At 39.1% G+C, this 18,893-nt stretch overlaps 1 protein-coding gene across 1 annotated transcript in view; it reads right to left on the reverse strand.

Annotated features, from left to right (window-relative positions):
* LOC308223096 (neurabin-1-like) overlaps window positions 1–18,662 on the reverse strand; it is a gene marked incomplete at both ends in the record, with an annotated part of 42,272 nt that extends 23,610 nt beyond the window's left edge. Inside the window, 6 exons of the mRNA XM_080621742.1 lie at window positions 390–533; window positions 1,008–1,128; window positions 1,319–1,423; window positions 1,930–2,050; window positions 2,516–2,648; window positions 17,058–18,662. Coding sequence (XP_080477868.1) covers window positions 390–533; window positions 1,008–1,128; window positions 1,319–1,423; window positions 1,930–2,050; window positions 2,516–2,648; window positions 17,058–18,662 — 2,229 coding nt within the window. The remainder of the gene's footprint in view (window positions 1–389; window positions 534–1,007; window positions 1,129–1,318; window positions 1,424–1,929; window positions 2,051–2,515; window positions 2,649–17,057) is intronic.
* Window positions 18,663–18,893: the final 231 nt, after the last annotated feature.

An 18,893-nucleotide genomic window follows, 5' to 3' on the forward strand; every position in this document is an offset into this window, starting at 1 on the left:
GCCATTCTACTATGCAGCAAATAAATACGAAGTCCAATGGGCCAAAGAAGAACTAAGAGAAGCATCATACCTATTTAATGCAATGTTCAGACATCACAACAGGGAAGGAAGTGATGTTGGGTTCTACTGCTTGTTTTCAAGGGTTTTTTTAAACTTCATTTAAATCAAAAGATCATTTAATATAATATAAATATGTACGTGGAAGCAGGGATCAGAAAACTGCAGAAGACCTACATTTCAGGGGACATTTACAGAGATTTATGGCAATGTTGGGAAAACAAGCTCAAAAGCACAATGAGGGGGACATGTAGGAGATTATATCCAAATTTTACAAGGTTCAGATGCATCCCGATCCATCACAAAGAATATTTAAGAAATTGCCACCACACCTCTTTAAATTTAAGAAGAGACTGTGCCGAATCCATATCCAGTGGTAAACCAATATCTTCATTGTCAGGAAGATCAAAAACTTCTACAGATTTTCCATGTAAATGGGACTCATATGTATCGTCATCATCATCATAGTCATCATCCTGACAAAATGGGAAAATCATAAAACACACACACACACACTTTGCATTATGGTAGCAGCAATAACAAAAGCACACAGGAAATCCAATCAGTTGTAAATTTTTTCTCAACTCCTTAGTATTCCTTTTTAGTTTCTTACACCTAGGATAAGCGTTGAAGATGACTTGCAGACACCTTCATCAGTGTTCCACAAAAGAGCTGAGTAAGCCACACATGAAGCAATCACACACAGCTGATACTTCAAAAAAACCTTTTGGATTGTTGATAAATTGGGAGGATAGCAAGTAGCGATAATCACGTGCCTTGTAATAATAATGTATGAAGTTTGCAATTTCTGGTTTTAACAAATTACCTGTTTTATCTTTTTGGGTTTTTTGCTTCAATTTGATTAAAAAAACAGCTACTCCATTTTCCAAAGTTAATGCATGTAGTGCTAATGTACTTTTAAAAATATGTAGGTATGCATGATATTTTACCTGCTCTGTATCATCATGAACATAGTGCTGCTCATACAGACATCTCTCCTGCTCTAAGGTCTCACTAATGAGGCGTGCTACTTCACTCTGAGTTCCTGGCTTCTCTCTGCCAATCAGAAACCTGCAGAAGACAAATAAATTATTGCAGCAAAAAGCTTAAGATATCCGTAAGAAATTAGTTTGCCTTACTGTTGCATTCAACAATGTCTTTGTAAAACTTTCAGATTACAGTTTTTGTACTCTCCATTAATGAAAAATGACAAAATCAAAGTGACAAAGTCAAAGTAGTATTTAATAGAAAACATACATACCTCACCGTGCCTTTGGTGTTTTTTAGTACAGTGGCTGCAAAGAACTGAGTAACTCCTACTAGACTTATGCCATCAACCTCAACAATCTGATCATTTACTTGAATTCTGCGAAATAAATAAATTATTAGCTATCAGTTCAACAAAAATATTTTGGCTTAACAATTTTTTGACAAGTTTCACTGAAAACTCACTAGTATTTATAATTAGAAATTATGAGTCTCAAAAAATTAACTGCTTAAAAAAATATCTTGGTCCTCAGCTTCTGTGCAGATCACCTATTAAAATTCACACACTATTTGTCTTTCTGGTTTTTCTACTATTTACATAGTGATTGGTGATTTGGGGTGTCAACATAATTTTGTGGCATTTTTGCACACAGGCACATTCTATGTTGTTCTTACATATGCTGTAAGCAGATCTATGCTTATTTTGCAAAAATATTCCCTATCAAATAAAACCCGTTTAAAAAAAACACAAAGCAGGAATACAATATTTATTCAGTTACACTCAGCTTTTATACTTATATTCACAGTAATTAGCATATCCAATGAAAACAACTGTGCTCAGTTAAAAAGTTGTAAAAAGCATAACCAATTCAATTTAAAACTCACCGTCCATCTCTCTGGGCAGCTCCACCATCTGTTATTGTTTTTACAAAAATACCTAGTTTTTCCAGTCCCTGATCAGCACCAACTCCCATTCCAATAATACTGATGCCCAGGCCACTGTCACCTAAGGGATTAAAGAAAAAACTTGTATTAAGCCACATAACACAAGAAGCAGTGAGCTGCTTCAACATGTTCCAAGTCCATCCTCAAAAAAGATACGAAAATTCACTTAAAAAAAAGGACATGTTTTCAATCTAGATGCTACTTAAAGCCTTTTTGTTCTGTAGTTATGACTGCCTATTAGATTGAAAGCTTCATGAGAGAGCAGGATCTATGAATTGTACATATTTAGTGCAGATCCGTCACTCAGTAATGTAGCCTTCCTAACTTCAATTAAGTATGACAATTCGCAGTTAGTAGATGCCTGTCCAGTTAATGTTCACTAAATTCTACACAATCAGCCACAAATGAAAGCCTGAACACACATGCAAAAATTCAAGACCTAAATTCAGGGAAAACAGAGTTTAAAATTGCTTTTATCTTTTGTGCGCACAGTATCTCTTGCAAATGTTCAAGGTTTGATTTGCACCTTTTTCAATTTCCACAGGAAACACTTCCATTTTTTCCACTCTTTTCTCAAGTTCATACTCAGCTGAGGCTGCCACAGGGTCAACTTCTTCATTACGTCTATCATAGTCTTCATTTGAGTAAGTACTGAAAACCTAAGAAAGGTAACAAAACTGGTTTGAGTGCTTTCCCATCCCATTCCAAACATGATACACTCAGAATAAAATCAGTAAGGAAATTGAAAGGGTATTTTTAAAGATCAAATTTTCTAAACCATCATCAATTTAATAAATATTTAATAAACCCTGCTGCTGTCAAGACAGTTTCCAACTTGCACAGAAGTCACATTTTCCATTTCAAAACATTAGATACTCTGTGTGTTGCAAATGCACCAAATAGTTAAAAAAAAAAAAAAAAAAAAAAATCAGTCAAGGAAATCAGTCATCTCCTCTTTGATATAGTGTGACTTTTTTTTTTTTCCTAGAACTACATTCCCCCAAATCCTTCTTCCTCTCTTCTTCCCTCCTCCCACACCATCTGCCAATTGCAGTGCTTCCAACAGATGCAGTTTTCTGATTTTGCGAGGGAATCATGCAGTTTCCCAGGAAAAGGAAATGCCTTGTTACACACATCACTATTTTTAGGAATCTCTCCAGCTGAATTTCTGAATCTTTAAAAATACAAGATAAACAACACAAATTAAGACAGAAATCTAGAAAGAAGAACAAGTTACTTGTAACAGGGTGAATTTTACTTACCAGCATGTTTATTAATTTTATTTAAAGACATAAGCTAGTGAAAAAGAACAAACGAAAAAATACAGAACCCCAATTTAGCTGAAAATCAAGGTTTATCTGCTTAAGTCACTGAGTGTTTTACTCAGCATCACTGTAAGATTAAAACACCATTATGGACTGCAGCTGCAGCAGCTACCCCCCAGTCAAGAACATGCAGTGCTAACACAAAGTTAATGTACGCTGGCTTACTATGTTTCTGTAATTTTTGCATTTTCCCACTAAAACTACCTAGACAAGTAACTGCAACCATGTAAATCAGGCAATTAACTGTAATTAACATTGTCCCAGTGAATTCACATCTGTTAGTATATGGTGTTAGCTCTGCAGGGCAGTAACCTCAGACATAAGAAAGCAGTTATTGAAACAGATTACCCAAAAGCACCTAATAGAACTCAGTATTTCCCATGGGGAACTCACGGCTTCACCTCCAAACTACAGCTAGAGGATAGTTTCACCACATTCTGCAAAACAGCTACTCTACAAACATGGCATGGCCATATGGCAGTCCAGTAAGTAAACAAGATTAAATGCACTTGGCTGAAAGGGAAGGAAGAAACCCACTCTTGGAAGCCTTATGTTTCCCTCAATAAAAGAACCTTTGTGAAAAGTTGTTCTTTGTAAGTCTTGCTTAAAGGTACATAATCTAATAAACTCCTTTGGACTACCATACAGACAGCAGTGGGCAACAACTGGACACAGAAAGACAATGGTTGCACTTACAGTACCTATCTTCCTTAAACTTTACAGAAAAATTTGCAAAATAGACACAGAAAACCATCCAAATGGTCTCAAGTATCCTTCGTCTAGCACTGTCAGAAAAAAAGGCAGACAGGTTCTATAATTTAATCTCTCTCCCCACCCCCAAATCAGTAAATAGGATATGAAGCAGAAGCATTCCACGAGGCACTATTCTCCCTTTGGAACAAGACCAGCCTAGCCTGGCTCCTTTCCAACCCAATAAAAAAACCAAACAAAAACCAACCAACCAACAACAACAAAAAAAAACCCACAAAAACTCGCAAAAAACAAAACCAAAAAATCAAAACATAGTCAAGTTATAAGAAGACAAATTTTAAACTAATAATAAAAAAGAAGTTCCCGAGTGGACAAATGCTAACCTGGTAATGAGAACATTTGCGTTTTTGAGAACAAATCAAATACTGGGGCATTAAAAAAAAAAAATCAAGTCTGCTTATTTGTAAGCACACATGTGACCTAGTATTAATAATATGACTAAAATATGAAAGATCAGTAACTACCAAAAAGCTGAATGGGCAAAATGGGGAGATTGGTAACAGTCCGTTTTGGATACACTGACAGCTTATTTTCCTGACTTTTTACAACCCAGGGGTCTAACTCACAAAGCAGAAGATCATGCAAGTAGTCACTATCTACTGAAGAATTACATTAGCAAAGGGATGATCGGTTCCTTACACAAGCCTTTCTAAAGAGCTGGAAATGTCAAGGAAGCAAAGTTGCATCATTGTAACAGCACTACATATGCTGCAAGTCCTAGGCTGACAGCACTAAAATATCTCTGGAATTTCTAAAAATTACTGAATATTTTTCCAACTTGGAAGTAACAGCATTGTACTTGCAAGTCTAATGGAATTAGCCCATTTTGACACAAAATTGACTATAGGAATTGACCGCCTGCCTGGAGAGGATCACAGAATTTAAAACTAGTGGTGGCTTAGATTCCAATGATGTTTATAATTGGTATTCATAAAATAGCAGCACAAACATATATATATGCAAATGAAGATTACTAATATTTATACACAACAGTTTTTTAAGAAAAACCTATCTGAAATCAATTCTGACTAATCCACTAAGAATTCATGCTTTCCTCTTAAGGTAACAGATGGCAAGTGTGTGAGAAAGTTTAGATAATATTCTTAAAACATAACCTCACGACTAAGACAAGATAGACCCATTTCAAAACAGTAAGACGCTCCCCCTCTCTCACCCCTCTCATCTTCAGAAAAATAATTTTGAGGAAAACCATGAATTTACAGAAAATAGAGGAAAAACTTACATATAACCAGAAGCCAAGCACTGCAATAACAAGAACAAAAGAAAGAGCACATTAAGAAAACTATGGCCAAAGAGTCAAGGGCAAAACACAGAAATTTTTATTGCGTACTTGTGGAAACACAACATGATATTCATCTTTTATAAGATGGAAACAGTAAAATTGTTGATACTAATATAGAAAACACAGAACTGCTCAGCAAGTTGCTCTTTCCAAGTAGCAAAACTAACACTAAACACAGCTAAAATGTGGATAATAAATAACACAAGTTACACAGTCTGGAAGATTGATGAGAAAGCTAAACACAGTTCATCCCTGTGCTGTGTCTGACAGGGTTTAGTCACCGAATGCATAAGGGACAAAAGAAACTCTAATCTTACTATTTAGAAGCTACTGCTAGCCAGAGATTATAAAATTATTAGTGTGCAAGTGGTATTAAAAGTTGCTTTAGCAAACACAAGTTATCGTCTCAACATAGGAGAAACCAGATGAATTTTATTGTGGCAACCAGGTGAATTTTACAAGCCTTCTACTATAACTTGTTACATATTCTGGTTAGAAGGTTATATATCCAGAAGGTTAACCTAACATTAATAACTTCCGGATCCTGTCAAGGTAATAAGCGATGAAAACCCTGTTATCTGGGGAGAAGCAAGGGAGGGAATAAAAGTCTTTTTACATTCAAGGCCTCTTTTCTTCAGAATGAATAAAAATAACTTCAATCAAAAAAAGTTCTGAAAGAGAGCTGAATTTTTAAGGGTTATTTGCCTTCAATTGCTAAGATACATAACCATATTTTTTCAAATATATACTTAATACTTGCACAGTAAATGTATTTATTTGGAGACAGAACAAACTGCATTTTTCATACCAGGAAAATTAATAACTTCTTTAATTCAAAACTCAGTTTGTATCTTTCTTTGAAGATGCTAATACCAAGGTAAGCACTCAAGAAAACCCCCACAAAATCCCAACACAGCCTACTGTCTAAAAGACCCTACCACTCAGTTCCTGTTACCATACACAACTACAAATCTGCATTATATCATCTTACTGCTATCACAGAAAATAGCATTATCACAGAAGAACAAGAACGACCTCACTTAATTCAAACCCTTAGCAGCACTTAAAAAGAAAAAGCACTACTTAAGAGCTATGTTAGTTTTAGCAGAATGTTAATCTTGTTAGAGGGTTAACACTAATTCACCACGTGTTTGCATGAAATTGCTACCAAGCCATAAAATACAGCCCAAAGACCTCCACTCCCATATTAATTTCTAACAGATAGATTAGTTGGTGCCTGATCAAAAGCAGAACACTACAAAAGTAATTAAACTTACGTATTGTCGTGGTTTAAGCCCAGGCCGTAAATCAGAACCACACAGTCTACTTCCCCCCCACCTTTCTTCCCTCCGCATCTGGAGGGACGGGGAGGAGAATCGAAAGAATGTAACTCCCACGGGTTGAGATAAGAACAGTTTAATAACTAAGGTATAACACAAATCACTACTGCTGCCACCAATAATAATAATAATAATAAAGGAAATAACAAGGAAGAGAATACAACCGCTCACCAGCTGGTACCTCACCCCCACCCCGCAGTGATCCAGCCCTTCCAGGAACTCTCAGTTCTATCCTGGGCATGATGTTCTGTGGTATGGAATACCTCTTTGGCTAGTTTGGGTCAGGTGTTCTGTCCCTGCTTCCTCCTGACTTCTCCTCCTCCCTGGCAGAGCATGAGGCTCACAAAGTCCTTGGTCAGGGTAAACATTCTGACCAGCAACTGAAAACATCAGCTTTATCAGTATTATTGCCAGGCCAAAAGTCAAAACCACAGTGCTGCACCAGCTACTAAGAAGGAGAAAAATGACTGCTGCTGCTCAACCCAGGACACGTATGAAGAAGCCAGTGATTGCCCAGAAAGGCTCCAAGCTAACTGGAATGGGAGCAATATCAACATTTCTTTCATGTTCTCAAGTCATACGGCAGTGTTTGCTGGAAAGCCTCACAGCACCTGCACAGGCAGTTTAAAGTAACACTTCACAGCTGAGAGAGGCACTTGAGTGTTACTGACACCTGCACACCACACCTAGCAATGACTACACCAGTTGGTTCACGTTTCTTCTGAAATGCTATTTTTACTTTTAACATAAGAATTCACTGACACTCAGTAAAGCCAAGCATTCAAAACACAAGTGGTTGCTCAGGTAATATTGTCTGTTAGTGAGCATTTTCATCTTTCCACATTGATATGTCTGGCAAAGTGTGAAGTGCCCAGGCAAACACAAATAATCATTTGAAACAGTAGCACTGAAGTAGGACTGAAGTATAACGTACACTTTACAGTTTATTCTTACAATCTCGCTCTTCAGTTAAAGTAGACATCTCATTACTGCTATTCACTCTTCCCTCTGTTTCTGAAAGCTCCATGGTTAGTATTTCATTACCACTACTTGTTATATTTTAAGTGGAAAGTGACTATGCCTGATTTTAGTCAACTCATGCTATCAAATCCTTTAATCAGCAAACAGAAATATTTTGCTTTAAAAGAAAAATAAATAAATAAACCAAACAAAATCCAACAAACCCACACTTTGACTCTTCTTCAAAGAGTATTCAGAATGGTTAGTAACTGTTAAACAGGTTAACATTATAAGCCATTACACTCGATGTAGCATGTTCTGTTACCAAACAGGTGGACAAGCAGGTCACGCACACTTGTATGCTTATCTTGTAGCTCTGCATGACAATCAAAAACCCCAACCACGTCAGTTTATAAAAAGACAACCTTGCTTCAGATCTACCATAGAGACAATTTCATCATAAATTAACCAGGATTTTACCAGTGTTACTATTCTCTACTTAATTCTCAATAAACCCAGTAAAATATATCACAGTATCACAGTATCACAGTATGTTAGAGATTGGAAGGGACCTCAAAAGATCATCTAGTCCAATCCCCCTGCCAGAGCAGGAACACCTAGATAAGGTCACACAGGAATGTGTCCAGGCGGGTTTTGAATGTCTCCAGAGAAGGAGACTCCACAACCTCCCTGGGCAGCCTGTTCCAGTGTTCTGTCACCCTCACTGAGAAGAAGTTTCTTCTCAAGTTTAAGTGGAACCTCTTGTGTTCCAGTTTATACCCATTACCCCTTGTCTTATCATTGTTAGCCATTGAGAAGAGCCTGGCTCCATCCTCATGACACTCCCCCTTTATATATTTATATACACTAATAAGGTCCCCCCGCAGTCTCCTCTTCTCCAAACTATAGAGACCCAGCTCCCTTAGCCTTTCCTCATAAGGGAGATGCTCCACTCCCTTAATCATCTTTGTCGCCCTGCGCTGGACTCTCTCCAGCAGTTCCCTGTCCTTCTTGAACTGAGGGGCCCAGAACTGGACACAATATTCCAGAGGCGGTCTCACCAGGGCAGAGTAGAGGGGAAGGAGGACCTCTCTCGACCTACTGACCACCCCCCTTCTAATACACCCCAGGATGCCATTGGCCTTCTTGGCCACAAGGGCACAGTGTTGGCTCATGGTCATCCTGCCATCCACTAGGACCCCCAGGTCCCTCTCCCCTTCACTGCTAACAGGTCGTTCTCCAACCTATACTGGAACCTGGGGTTGTTCCTGCCCAGATGCAGGACTCTGCACTTTCCCTTGTTATATTTCATCAAGTTTCTCCCTGCCCAACTCTCCAGCCTGTCCAGGTCCCGCTGGATGGCAGCACAGCCTTCTGGCGTGTCAGCCACTCCTCCCAGCTTAGTGTCATCAGCAAACTTGCTGACAGTACACTCAATTCCCTCATCTAAATCATTGATGAATATATTAAATAATACTGGTCCCAATACTGACCCTTGAGGCACTCCACTAGATACAGGCCTCCAACTGGACTCCGCCCCATAGACTACAACTCTCTGGCTTCTGTCCTTCAGCCAGTTCGCAGTCCATCTCACTACCTGATCATCCAGGCCACACTTCCTCAATTTAGCTATGAGGATGCTGTGGGAGACTGTGTCAAATGCTTTGCTGAAGTCAAGGCAGACCACATCCACCGCTCTGCCATCATCCATCCACAATGTTATTTCCTCATAAAAGGCTATGAGGTTGGTCAAGCATGACTTCCCCTTGGTAAAGCCATGTTGACTGCCCCTCATAACCCTCTTATCCTTGACATGCCTTAAGATGGCATCAAGGATAAGGTGTTCCATCACTTTTCCAGGGATGGAGGTGAGGCTGACCGGTCTATAGTTACCCGGGTCCTCCTTCTTGCCCTTTTTGAAGACTGGAATGACATTTGCTTTCCTCCAGTCCTCAGGCACCTCTCCCGTTTCCCAAGACTTGGTAAAGATGATGGAGAGTGGTCTAGCAATGACTTCCGACAGTTCCCTCAGCACCCGCGGGTGCATCCCATCTGGACCCATGGATTTATGGATGTCTAGATTGCTCAACTGGTCCCTAACCCATTCCTCATGGACTAAGGCAAACTGCTCCAGTGACCTGGCTTCATCTGAGGTCTCAGGAGTACAGTGCTCTTCAGGACTGCCTCCGGCAGAGTAGACAGAGACAAAGAAGGCATTCAATAACTCTGCCATCTCAGTATCTTCTGTCACCAGGGCACCCATCCCATTCACCAGTGGGCCAACCTTGCCTCTGGTAATCCCCCAGCTCTGCAGCAGCAAAAGCATCGGAGTTAGCAAGAAAAACAACATGGTAACTGTTTCAGTCAGGTTATGCTACCTACTCCAGAAGGAGAAACACTCTCACTTTCAGGTATTTTGCTTTTAAATCCCAGTAAAAGAAATACTGAAGACAGAAAAAAGCATCCATGAAGATTCAGTGCATTGATTAAATTTTTTTCTTTTCAAAACATTCAGAGCAGGCATTAAGAGATGATCCACATTCTCCCTGTGTGGAAGCAGTGCTCTGCTGTAACATGGCTGTACTTCACCACCATCTCAGATGAGGTGGCAATTGCTCTCTGGCTGACAGAAAGAATGAAAAATTCCAAATAAATAGGATATATAGGATATGACCCTAAATATGATATGAAGAGGCAAAAACTACTCACAATATCACATGAAGAGGGTCACCCAAAAAAGTCTTAGCTTCTAAAAGGCTTTGTATATAAAGAAAGTGATTCGGTTATGAGCATCCATAAGCTTCATAGGTATCTTGTTACCACCAGTTTAAGCTTGACTATCCAGAAGAATTAGATATATGTGCTTATTTACTATCCATCAAAACAATAATCCTGACCTGACCAAATCCAAATAGCAAGAAAATTGGTAAGAACAACTTCAAAAGAATAACAGTGAACATAGAAATAGCCTACCTGTTTTCTAAAGGCCAGAAGATGAAACAACAAAATAACCCTGCCATACCTGAATTAACTAATCTCTAGTAATACTGTCACTAGCAATGACCAATACCCTGGGTCTGAAAAGGAGGACCATGAAAAGGAGACAAATTGGAAGGCAATGGTGGTAAATGATTGAGAAATACATGCAAAGAATTTTCATGTTTCCTTTCGGAATAATACTTCATTAATCAATAAAAATGTAAGAACCCTGCAAAAAACTCTGCACCTTCATGATCTCAAGATTATGTCTAGTCAGATAACAGAGGCACACTTTTTACTGATGTCCTCCCAAGTGTTCACCTTCTCTGTTATGTTAGAATTATACGAAAAGGGATGGGTTTTTTCCATCAAAAGGTAAACAACAAACAAGTTTCAGCTACTGCCTGTTCATTCTTTAACAGTCTAGGTTAAGTATTCTCAGCTGCTAATAATGGCAATCCTAACCAAAAGATGCTGAGTATTTCAGAGCTTAACTACTGAGATAATGAACTTGTCTCCTGCAAAATTGCTTCTCTTTGCTGACCTTCATCACCTCCTCAGCATTTCTTCTGACTACATCTCCCATGAAACCCTCAATTGCCTCCTGTTCACCCCTTTTCCTCCTTCTTCTCCACAGCTATTCTCAAAGCAAAACAGATCACAGGCTGAACATGTATAGTCACCAGCTAACATGAAGTAAAAAAATAACAAGTAACTTAAACTAAAGCTGCAGCCCTGCCATCAGCAAGGGCACAATCTGCAACTCTGATAAAAGTGCAATTTTTTCCCAAACCAAGCAGTATTTTTAAAATAACTTTAAGAACACCTCTCTCTTCCTGTCAAATCTGTGTGAAATTGCTAGGAGTTTAGAAGCTAGAGGGTATGAAAAAGGAGTGAGGACAGACAGGTGATGATAACCTGTCATGCTTACTGCCACTTCATCTGACATCCATAACCTCAGTGTTTTTATACTTGTCTGTAGTTCTGTAGCACCATCAACTACATCAAATAGGGCAGCTAGGATGTCGTATAACGGCATCCAGGGAATAATTCAGTTAGAAATATATTGAGATATTAATGTAAAGAGCTAATCTGCTCCAGCAGCAAGCCAAGATATAAAAAGATATTCTTTGCTTTTCCTGTTCTGGTTTAGGTTTCTGCTCTACAGCCCTATACCCTGGACTCTCATCCAAAGATTCTTGAAATGCCAAATCAATTTACTACTGTGAATGTTACGTATCAAATATTTCCTAAAAAATCAAAACAGAAAACATGATTAAAAAAAAATATTAAAAAGAAAGCTTGAGATGAAAGTGCTTCTTTCTGAGTAGATGAACAAAGGTCATGGAATCAAAACATAAAGACATCAGAAATATTTGATATAGAACTTTCTAAAGCCAGATAAATCTATACACAGAATTAAACGCATTTAGGCTTCATAAACATTTAACTTCTTAATTGAAGTAAGAGTTTAAAGATTATCTTTCCTCAAAACCAAAAAAACAACAACCAAAAAAACCCAACTAACAAAATTTTCACACACGTGTGTGAAATATTCCTCCAGTTAATATCCATGTTTTTTTCTTACTGTTAAGTTTAGCCACCAGGAAATGCCATACTCTTAGATGCAAGCAGAACACAACAGGGTTACTTTTTGTGAAAAGTCACTGAAAAATACCATGAAGAGTTTAAATTTGAGATAAAAATATGAAGAAAAATTTTGATGTAAAATTACAAACATTGTAATGTTGATGCAAATGATAAACAGAGCTTCAAAGCAAAATCTGAGCTGCAACACACAAATTGTCATTGCAAAGATCCCAAAGCACAATGAAAATACACTATTTGTGCCAAGAAAAAACCAAATTACCTCACTTCCCACCTACAAATCAGTTCTGCTAAAATCTACTCTCAATTTAAATCTCTGTTTTCCTAGAACAACCTACATCCGTGTCACATACTTGTTCCTTACAATACAGATTGACCAATGACCAACAAATAATTGACCATTTATGCAGTAAACAATTCTCTAATTACTGAAGAAACTCCAGGGGTTTGGTATCTTCTACTAGTTTTAGTGTATTTTGTATCCTTTTCTGTGTATGATATCACAAGTATAGAAGTTACACTTCAAAAATCAGAGGATGTATTAAGCTGAAGCACTACTCTGCAACATTAACAGTGTCCAGGAGACTACACATTGATGTAGAAAAACGGCATCTCCTAGAAGTGGTAAGCATTTACAGATAATGCTGTTATACAGGAAATCTAATTCAAGTTATCCTCATTTACTGCTTCATTAACATCCACAGTAAGCAGTTCTGTACTAAAAAGATTAAACAGAATGCCAGCCTGAACAAGATTACTGTTTGTGCCCCAGCTATACATAAAACAGCTCTATTCCAATGCAAGACGAATGGCAATTTTATGAAGGATTTCCATGTTCTCCCAGAAGCAGCAGATACTTGGCTGGTTAGAACACCACACAAGCTATGAAACCGCTTTCAGTTTCCTTATTTAAGAAGTAAGTTTGAGCATCTGCTTCACTGTGACAAACATAAAAGTAAAGCCTTTATGAAGGTTTGGGGTTTAGTTTCTTGTTTTGTGGGTTGTTTCTTTTTAAACTGTGCTCTTGACTTAGCGATCTTAAAGTATTATTCACAAAGAGCTGGGAATTGACACTCCCATGTAACATAAACTGGATAACACTGCTAATTAAAGAGAATTATGGAAGCAAATACTACCTGTACTATCCTTTCAGTTTACCTGAGCTACAGGATTTCTATGGATCATAAATCATTGCAAGAGTTAGTCGCAGTGCTATTAAAGGTTTCCAGGACAAAGTTTGACACAGTCAGAGGTAAAAACATCTCAAGAAGTCAACTTGGAAATAGGCATTTGTTTTCCCAATGGAATGTTTCAAAATTACAAATGTCAAACAGCACTCAGTCATTACATTTATGTTAATTAAAGCTTTCCAAGGTAATCATATAATTGAAAGCAAGTTTTATCTCTACATTACAAAAGCAGAGTGAAATATAAAGGGATGATAACACAGCTACCTGACTATTATTTGCACTGTCTGTAATGCTGATTGTTTACATAGTTTATTCAGAAAATTTCAAGGCAAAGACAAATTCAGTTCCGTTGCAAATACCTTGGACAGCTGAGTGTGCTTTAAATTCCTTACTGGCTTCATATGTGGCAACAAGAGACTATAAATAGCTCATGTACCATAACACAAACCCAGTCAGTGAAGTTCTGCTAGTAACTGTGCAGTATCGCTCTCTTTACTACTGTAAGAAAAACAAGCAACCAAGGCATAATGCTTCTTAAGGTCTGCAGAGATCAAAGAGCAGCAGGACTTAAGATACAGGTCACCTGCAACAAATAAGAAATCTTCCCACATGTAATTTCTCACCAGCTTCTACAGAATTGAAATTTTTACCTTAAGAAGTCTCATCCATGCTTATTTTCACAGGCACAGGGCAACACAAAACAATGGAATAGTTGTGTAATTATGTCCCATCTTTTCAGAAATTATTAAATTATGTTCTTAAACCCTGCTACAGATGTCAACAATTATGGATCTCTAGCATAGGTCAGAAGTAGTGCTAACATTGTTAGCTACCATACACATGATGCCCTGGGACCTTCACAGTCTCCTTTAACTCAAAAAGCCTTGACAATTTTACAACTGACTAGAAACTTCCAAAACAGAGATATCAATCAAGCTGTCTTTGTTGCTGCAGCATAAATACTCTTTTTAGGGTGCCTGTGTGTTAAGTTATATCCATTGCCTACATACATATTCAACTTCTCCTTTGGGTATATCAAGTACAATGGTCAGAGATCCATCACTGCAGAACCCTGATGATCTGAGAACGTGCTTTTTCTTGTCCAAACACCTTTTGAATGTTTTGAATTCTCCAACTCTATCAGACACCTGCTAAACAGCAACTGTGAAAGCCAGAGATGGTTTCTTCATAATCACTAGAGAGGTGCAGAAGGAAAGCAGCAAGAATGCCAAGGCCAGCCTGGCCTCTCTCAGGAGTGTCAGAGGAGGAAAGTCACAGACTGTCTCCTCTAGTGGCTCCGGATGTGTGAAATGGCACTCACATTTCAGTCAAACTTCTTAGTCTAAATAATGCTGAAAATAAAAAGAAGCTACTAAAATACATCTTGGACCAGGAACAATCTGTTGCTACGACTCAGGATTTTCTGGTTTGGTTTTTTTTTTTCCCCTCTTCGAATTGAAGATAAACTAAAATCTATGCATAAAGTCAAATAAGAGAGATTTCCTTTTGGGAGGTGAAAGTGTGATTTCCTACAAATTTACTGAGATATTAAAGGTACATTACTAAAAAATATTTGGGGGAAGTAGAAAAAAAAAAGTTGGAGAATTCTTTAGTTTACAGAGTACCAAAGCTGAAAACCATATACCAGGACTCATTCCCACTAAGTATCATAGAAAATATGAAACAAAAAGGCAGACACGGGGAAAGAAATCCTTACTTACTCATGAGGAACAAAGGGGGAAAAGCTATTGAAAATGACATACAGAAATAGATCCCTATACTCAGTACAGGGAAGATACAGTCAAGTTTCACTGAAAAGGGATAAAGGAACGCAAGTATCACAAGCTTCAACTTTAGGGCCTTAAAAAGAAAGTTCACTGACCATACTGCTATAAAGTACCGTGTATTCTGCCAATCCAAGTGTGGCACTATGGCAAGAACTATGTTATTTTTAATGGAAAACTGTTATTTTTAATGGAACAGTTGCTACCAACCATTCATCTCTCGGCTGTGTAATTGATAATCTGGTACAGGTCAGTCCCTGTGGCTTTCAGAAGCAGCTGTAATTGGACAGTGCTAGTTACCAAAAAAACCTGAGTTTTATCTACACAAGAACTTCCACCACAGTGGCACAGAGACTTCTGCTAGTGCTTTCAACTAAATCTGGCATAGACATAACAGAGAAGGCAGGAAAAGTCTGTTACAGCCACTGCTTCAGTAGAATTTCAGCAATAATCAGTAAAACCCTGCCTACAGCAAGTAGGGTCAATGAACATTCACTTACAGTAGACTCTACATGGCACTTTCCTCAGATGCGCAGTGCATAAATGCAAGGGGAAATGGACTGATGCCCCTCAGGCTCTCCCACAGCCCCCATCAGACTCATTATGCAGCTTCCAACAGTGGCACTCTCCCCTTCAGCGCTCCAGGTCACCACTAAAGCAGCATCAACTATAAGAAAGCCATATAAAGTCAGCCTGTCTATGGAGAGACTATAAAAAACCCACACGCAACAAAACTCTCATTTTGACACACCCAACCCATTTTCTGAGGTACAGCACTGGCATGTGTTAGCAAACTGTGAAATCACAGCTCTCCACTGCAGGAAGTACAGGAGTCAACAGAATTTTTACATCCCTCTGATCATTAAAAGCAAGCCCTGACTCTATATGAACAAAGTGTAAAAATTGTTTATTAAAGATTACATTTTTCATTCATGTAATAGTAGAAGAAATATGCTTGACAAAGCCTGGACTGTTTTCCATTCCATCCTGCTCCGCATCTCCCAATTCTCCTCCCAGACTTCAAGAGGCACTAGAGTAACTGAAGTCTGCAACAAGACTATGGGTAAATATGGTTTGAGTTGTGGCCTGACTTATTTTATAGGTATTTTTGATGAGGGAAGCTCAGACACCTAATCTTTTTGTTAGCATTGTAACTTACACTGTCCCTGGTTATCTGGTTTGCCCTTTTTGTAACTTCTTTGCCCTTGTAACTTCTGCAACTTCCTAACTCCAAAATGCTAGTGGTAACACTCCTAAAGCTTGCTCACCAAGCCAGGATAAAAATTCCCAAACGATATATGTATGGTTATTATTGGAAAGAATTCCAAACCCTTAAATAACAGGAACCAGACATGGTATTTCTCACAGTTAATTCTGACAACAAGTCTGAACTTGATTCTGAAGGTTTGCTATGGGGGTTTTGCTGTTTTGTTTGGGTTTTAAAATTTTTGTACAAAAAGTAAAACTGACAACATCCTTCCTATGCAATGCCTCAATTTTAAACAAATTAGGGCATGTATTAAAGGTCATGTCTTTGTATCTATTCCTAAAAGTTTAGCATTCCTGAAAACATCAAGTAAAATCTCATGTTTCACTACACTATCTTGTGAAGCTGCTGTGATTCAGAAATCACTTGTGACTAATTCATGAATATTCTGAGCAAGATAAGTCAGTTTTGAATAAAAGCCATAAACTTTTAAAGGGTTTTTAGAGCTTTGCAAAAAGAACACCATAAAAAAGTATTCCCTAGGTCATTCTGACTGCAAAATTATGAAGAAAAAAAATATAGAAAATTCAGATGTACTTACCTTGATGGGAGCTGTTGAGAACTTGACTTTTCGGTCTGGCTGAGGATCTTCCTCTTCAGAAAGTCCAGGAAACTCCTCATACTCACTGTCATACATACACTCCTCCTCCTCTCCCTCCAAACTTTCTCTGCCTTCAGGCCCTTGGTTTTCTGGCTCGGTGTCCCTGTCATCATCAAAAGCCACATTCTCTATTCCAAAAGCACTGAAGTCCTTGCTTTGCTTTTCCAACACTTGCTCCTCTTCTTCAGTATCCCCTTCCTGTTCTAGAATATCTTGAACTCGTGTAACTGAACCATCTCTCACAGACATCCCATTCCTTTCTTCTTCCTGGTGTGTCTCGCTACCTTCTGTAAAGTCTTCTACCACTTCCAAGGAGTAGTTGCTCTTCTTCCCTTCCTGAACTTGACATATGAGCAACTGATCCTCTTGAACAACGTGATCTTTCTCCAAACCATCTTTTTCATGCCCTGAGGTTTCATCTTGTGTAACCAGCTCTGCACAAGTCCTCTCCATGGGGGAAACCCTGGAGGGAAAACCATCTGATCTCAGCTGAGCTTCCTGACCAGATGCACTGCCCATATCCCACAGGCTTCTCTCAAGTACCAGTTGCTCTCTTTTGTCTTTTCCAAGTGCCTCGCTCAGCTCACCTCCGAGGATCACAGGCACTTTGGTGGACACAGCTTTCTCCTGACATCCTTCAGCAACAGCAGATGAATTCAAACTGTGGTGACCTCTCAAAGGGTCCTGATCCAGAGGACTAGCATTTTTGGAAATATCCTTGGATTCGTCAGAATCACTGTCACCCAGAAAACTTTCCAGCCTCCTAGAAATGGGCCCTGCATTCAGGAACGAGGACTTGGAACCACTATTGGGAGGCTGCTGCTTCAACTCATCATTACCTTGTTTTTCAACTTTCTCCAGCGCAACTGGAGGACTTGCTTCTGTACTAAAACTGTGGTCCATCACACTGCTGCAATCAGAAGCTGAACTGCGCCTTTTCTTATCCTCAGTTCTTTCACTTTTGCTGGGGGAATACCTGTCCACCGAGCTCCGCTGTTTTATATTTCTCTCAAATAGCTTCCTGGTCTCCGAAAACTTTTCTGCCAGGGCAACTTTGTCCAAGTCTGATTCATCGTTGCTACGGATGACCTTGTCGGCAGCAGAAGGCACAGACAATGAATCCACAGGGCTGCTGCAGGGGCTGGTACTTGTATTAAGAAGATTATTTTTTTGGACGAGGAACGATGGGCTACCTGGAGAAGGTCCATACTCTGCTGCTGTGGCCCGGCTGATTAATTTGGTCTCAGCAGGTGGACTGCTTTCACAAGAGGGTGTAGAAGAGCCTCCCATTTGCAGAAACATACTTTTGATCTTGTGTACCCTATTGCCATAAGTGGCAGCTCTGCCTCGACTCTGTGGGTCATTTCCCCCTCCATTGGAAGAGGTGCTCAGCTTCTGATGCAAGCCCGTTTTGTTGGAAGCGTTTTCGGGATTGTTTATGCCATCAAAAGAGCATTTGATAGCATGGAAATCGGATTTATAGGCATTTCGGTGTGGGGAAGCACTTCTTAAAGTCCTCTCCCCTTTGCCTTCGGTTTTCATCATTGTCAGAGAGAAAGCTCCCTCGACTCCTCAAGAAGAATGGGAAGGACGGCTCCCAGGCACAAAGCTTCCACCCTCCAACACCTGGCAGAGCAGAAGATCTGAAAAGCAGCTTTTCACTGGGCCGGCCTCCCCGCTCTCATTGAAATGGAGCGCAGGGGAGTATACGTGGAGAGAAAGAAATCAAAGCGCATAAATCGCCACATCGGGTACTATCCCCAGCGCGGATCGCGG

Source organism: Psittacula echo, assembly GCF_963264785.1.
Source record: "Psittacula echo genome assembly, chromosome: 6".
NCBI classification, from domain to species: Eukaryota; Metazoa; Chordata; class Aves; order Psittaciformes; family Psittacidae; genus Psittacula; species Psittacula echo.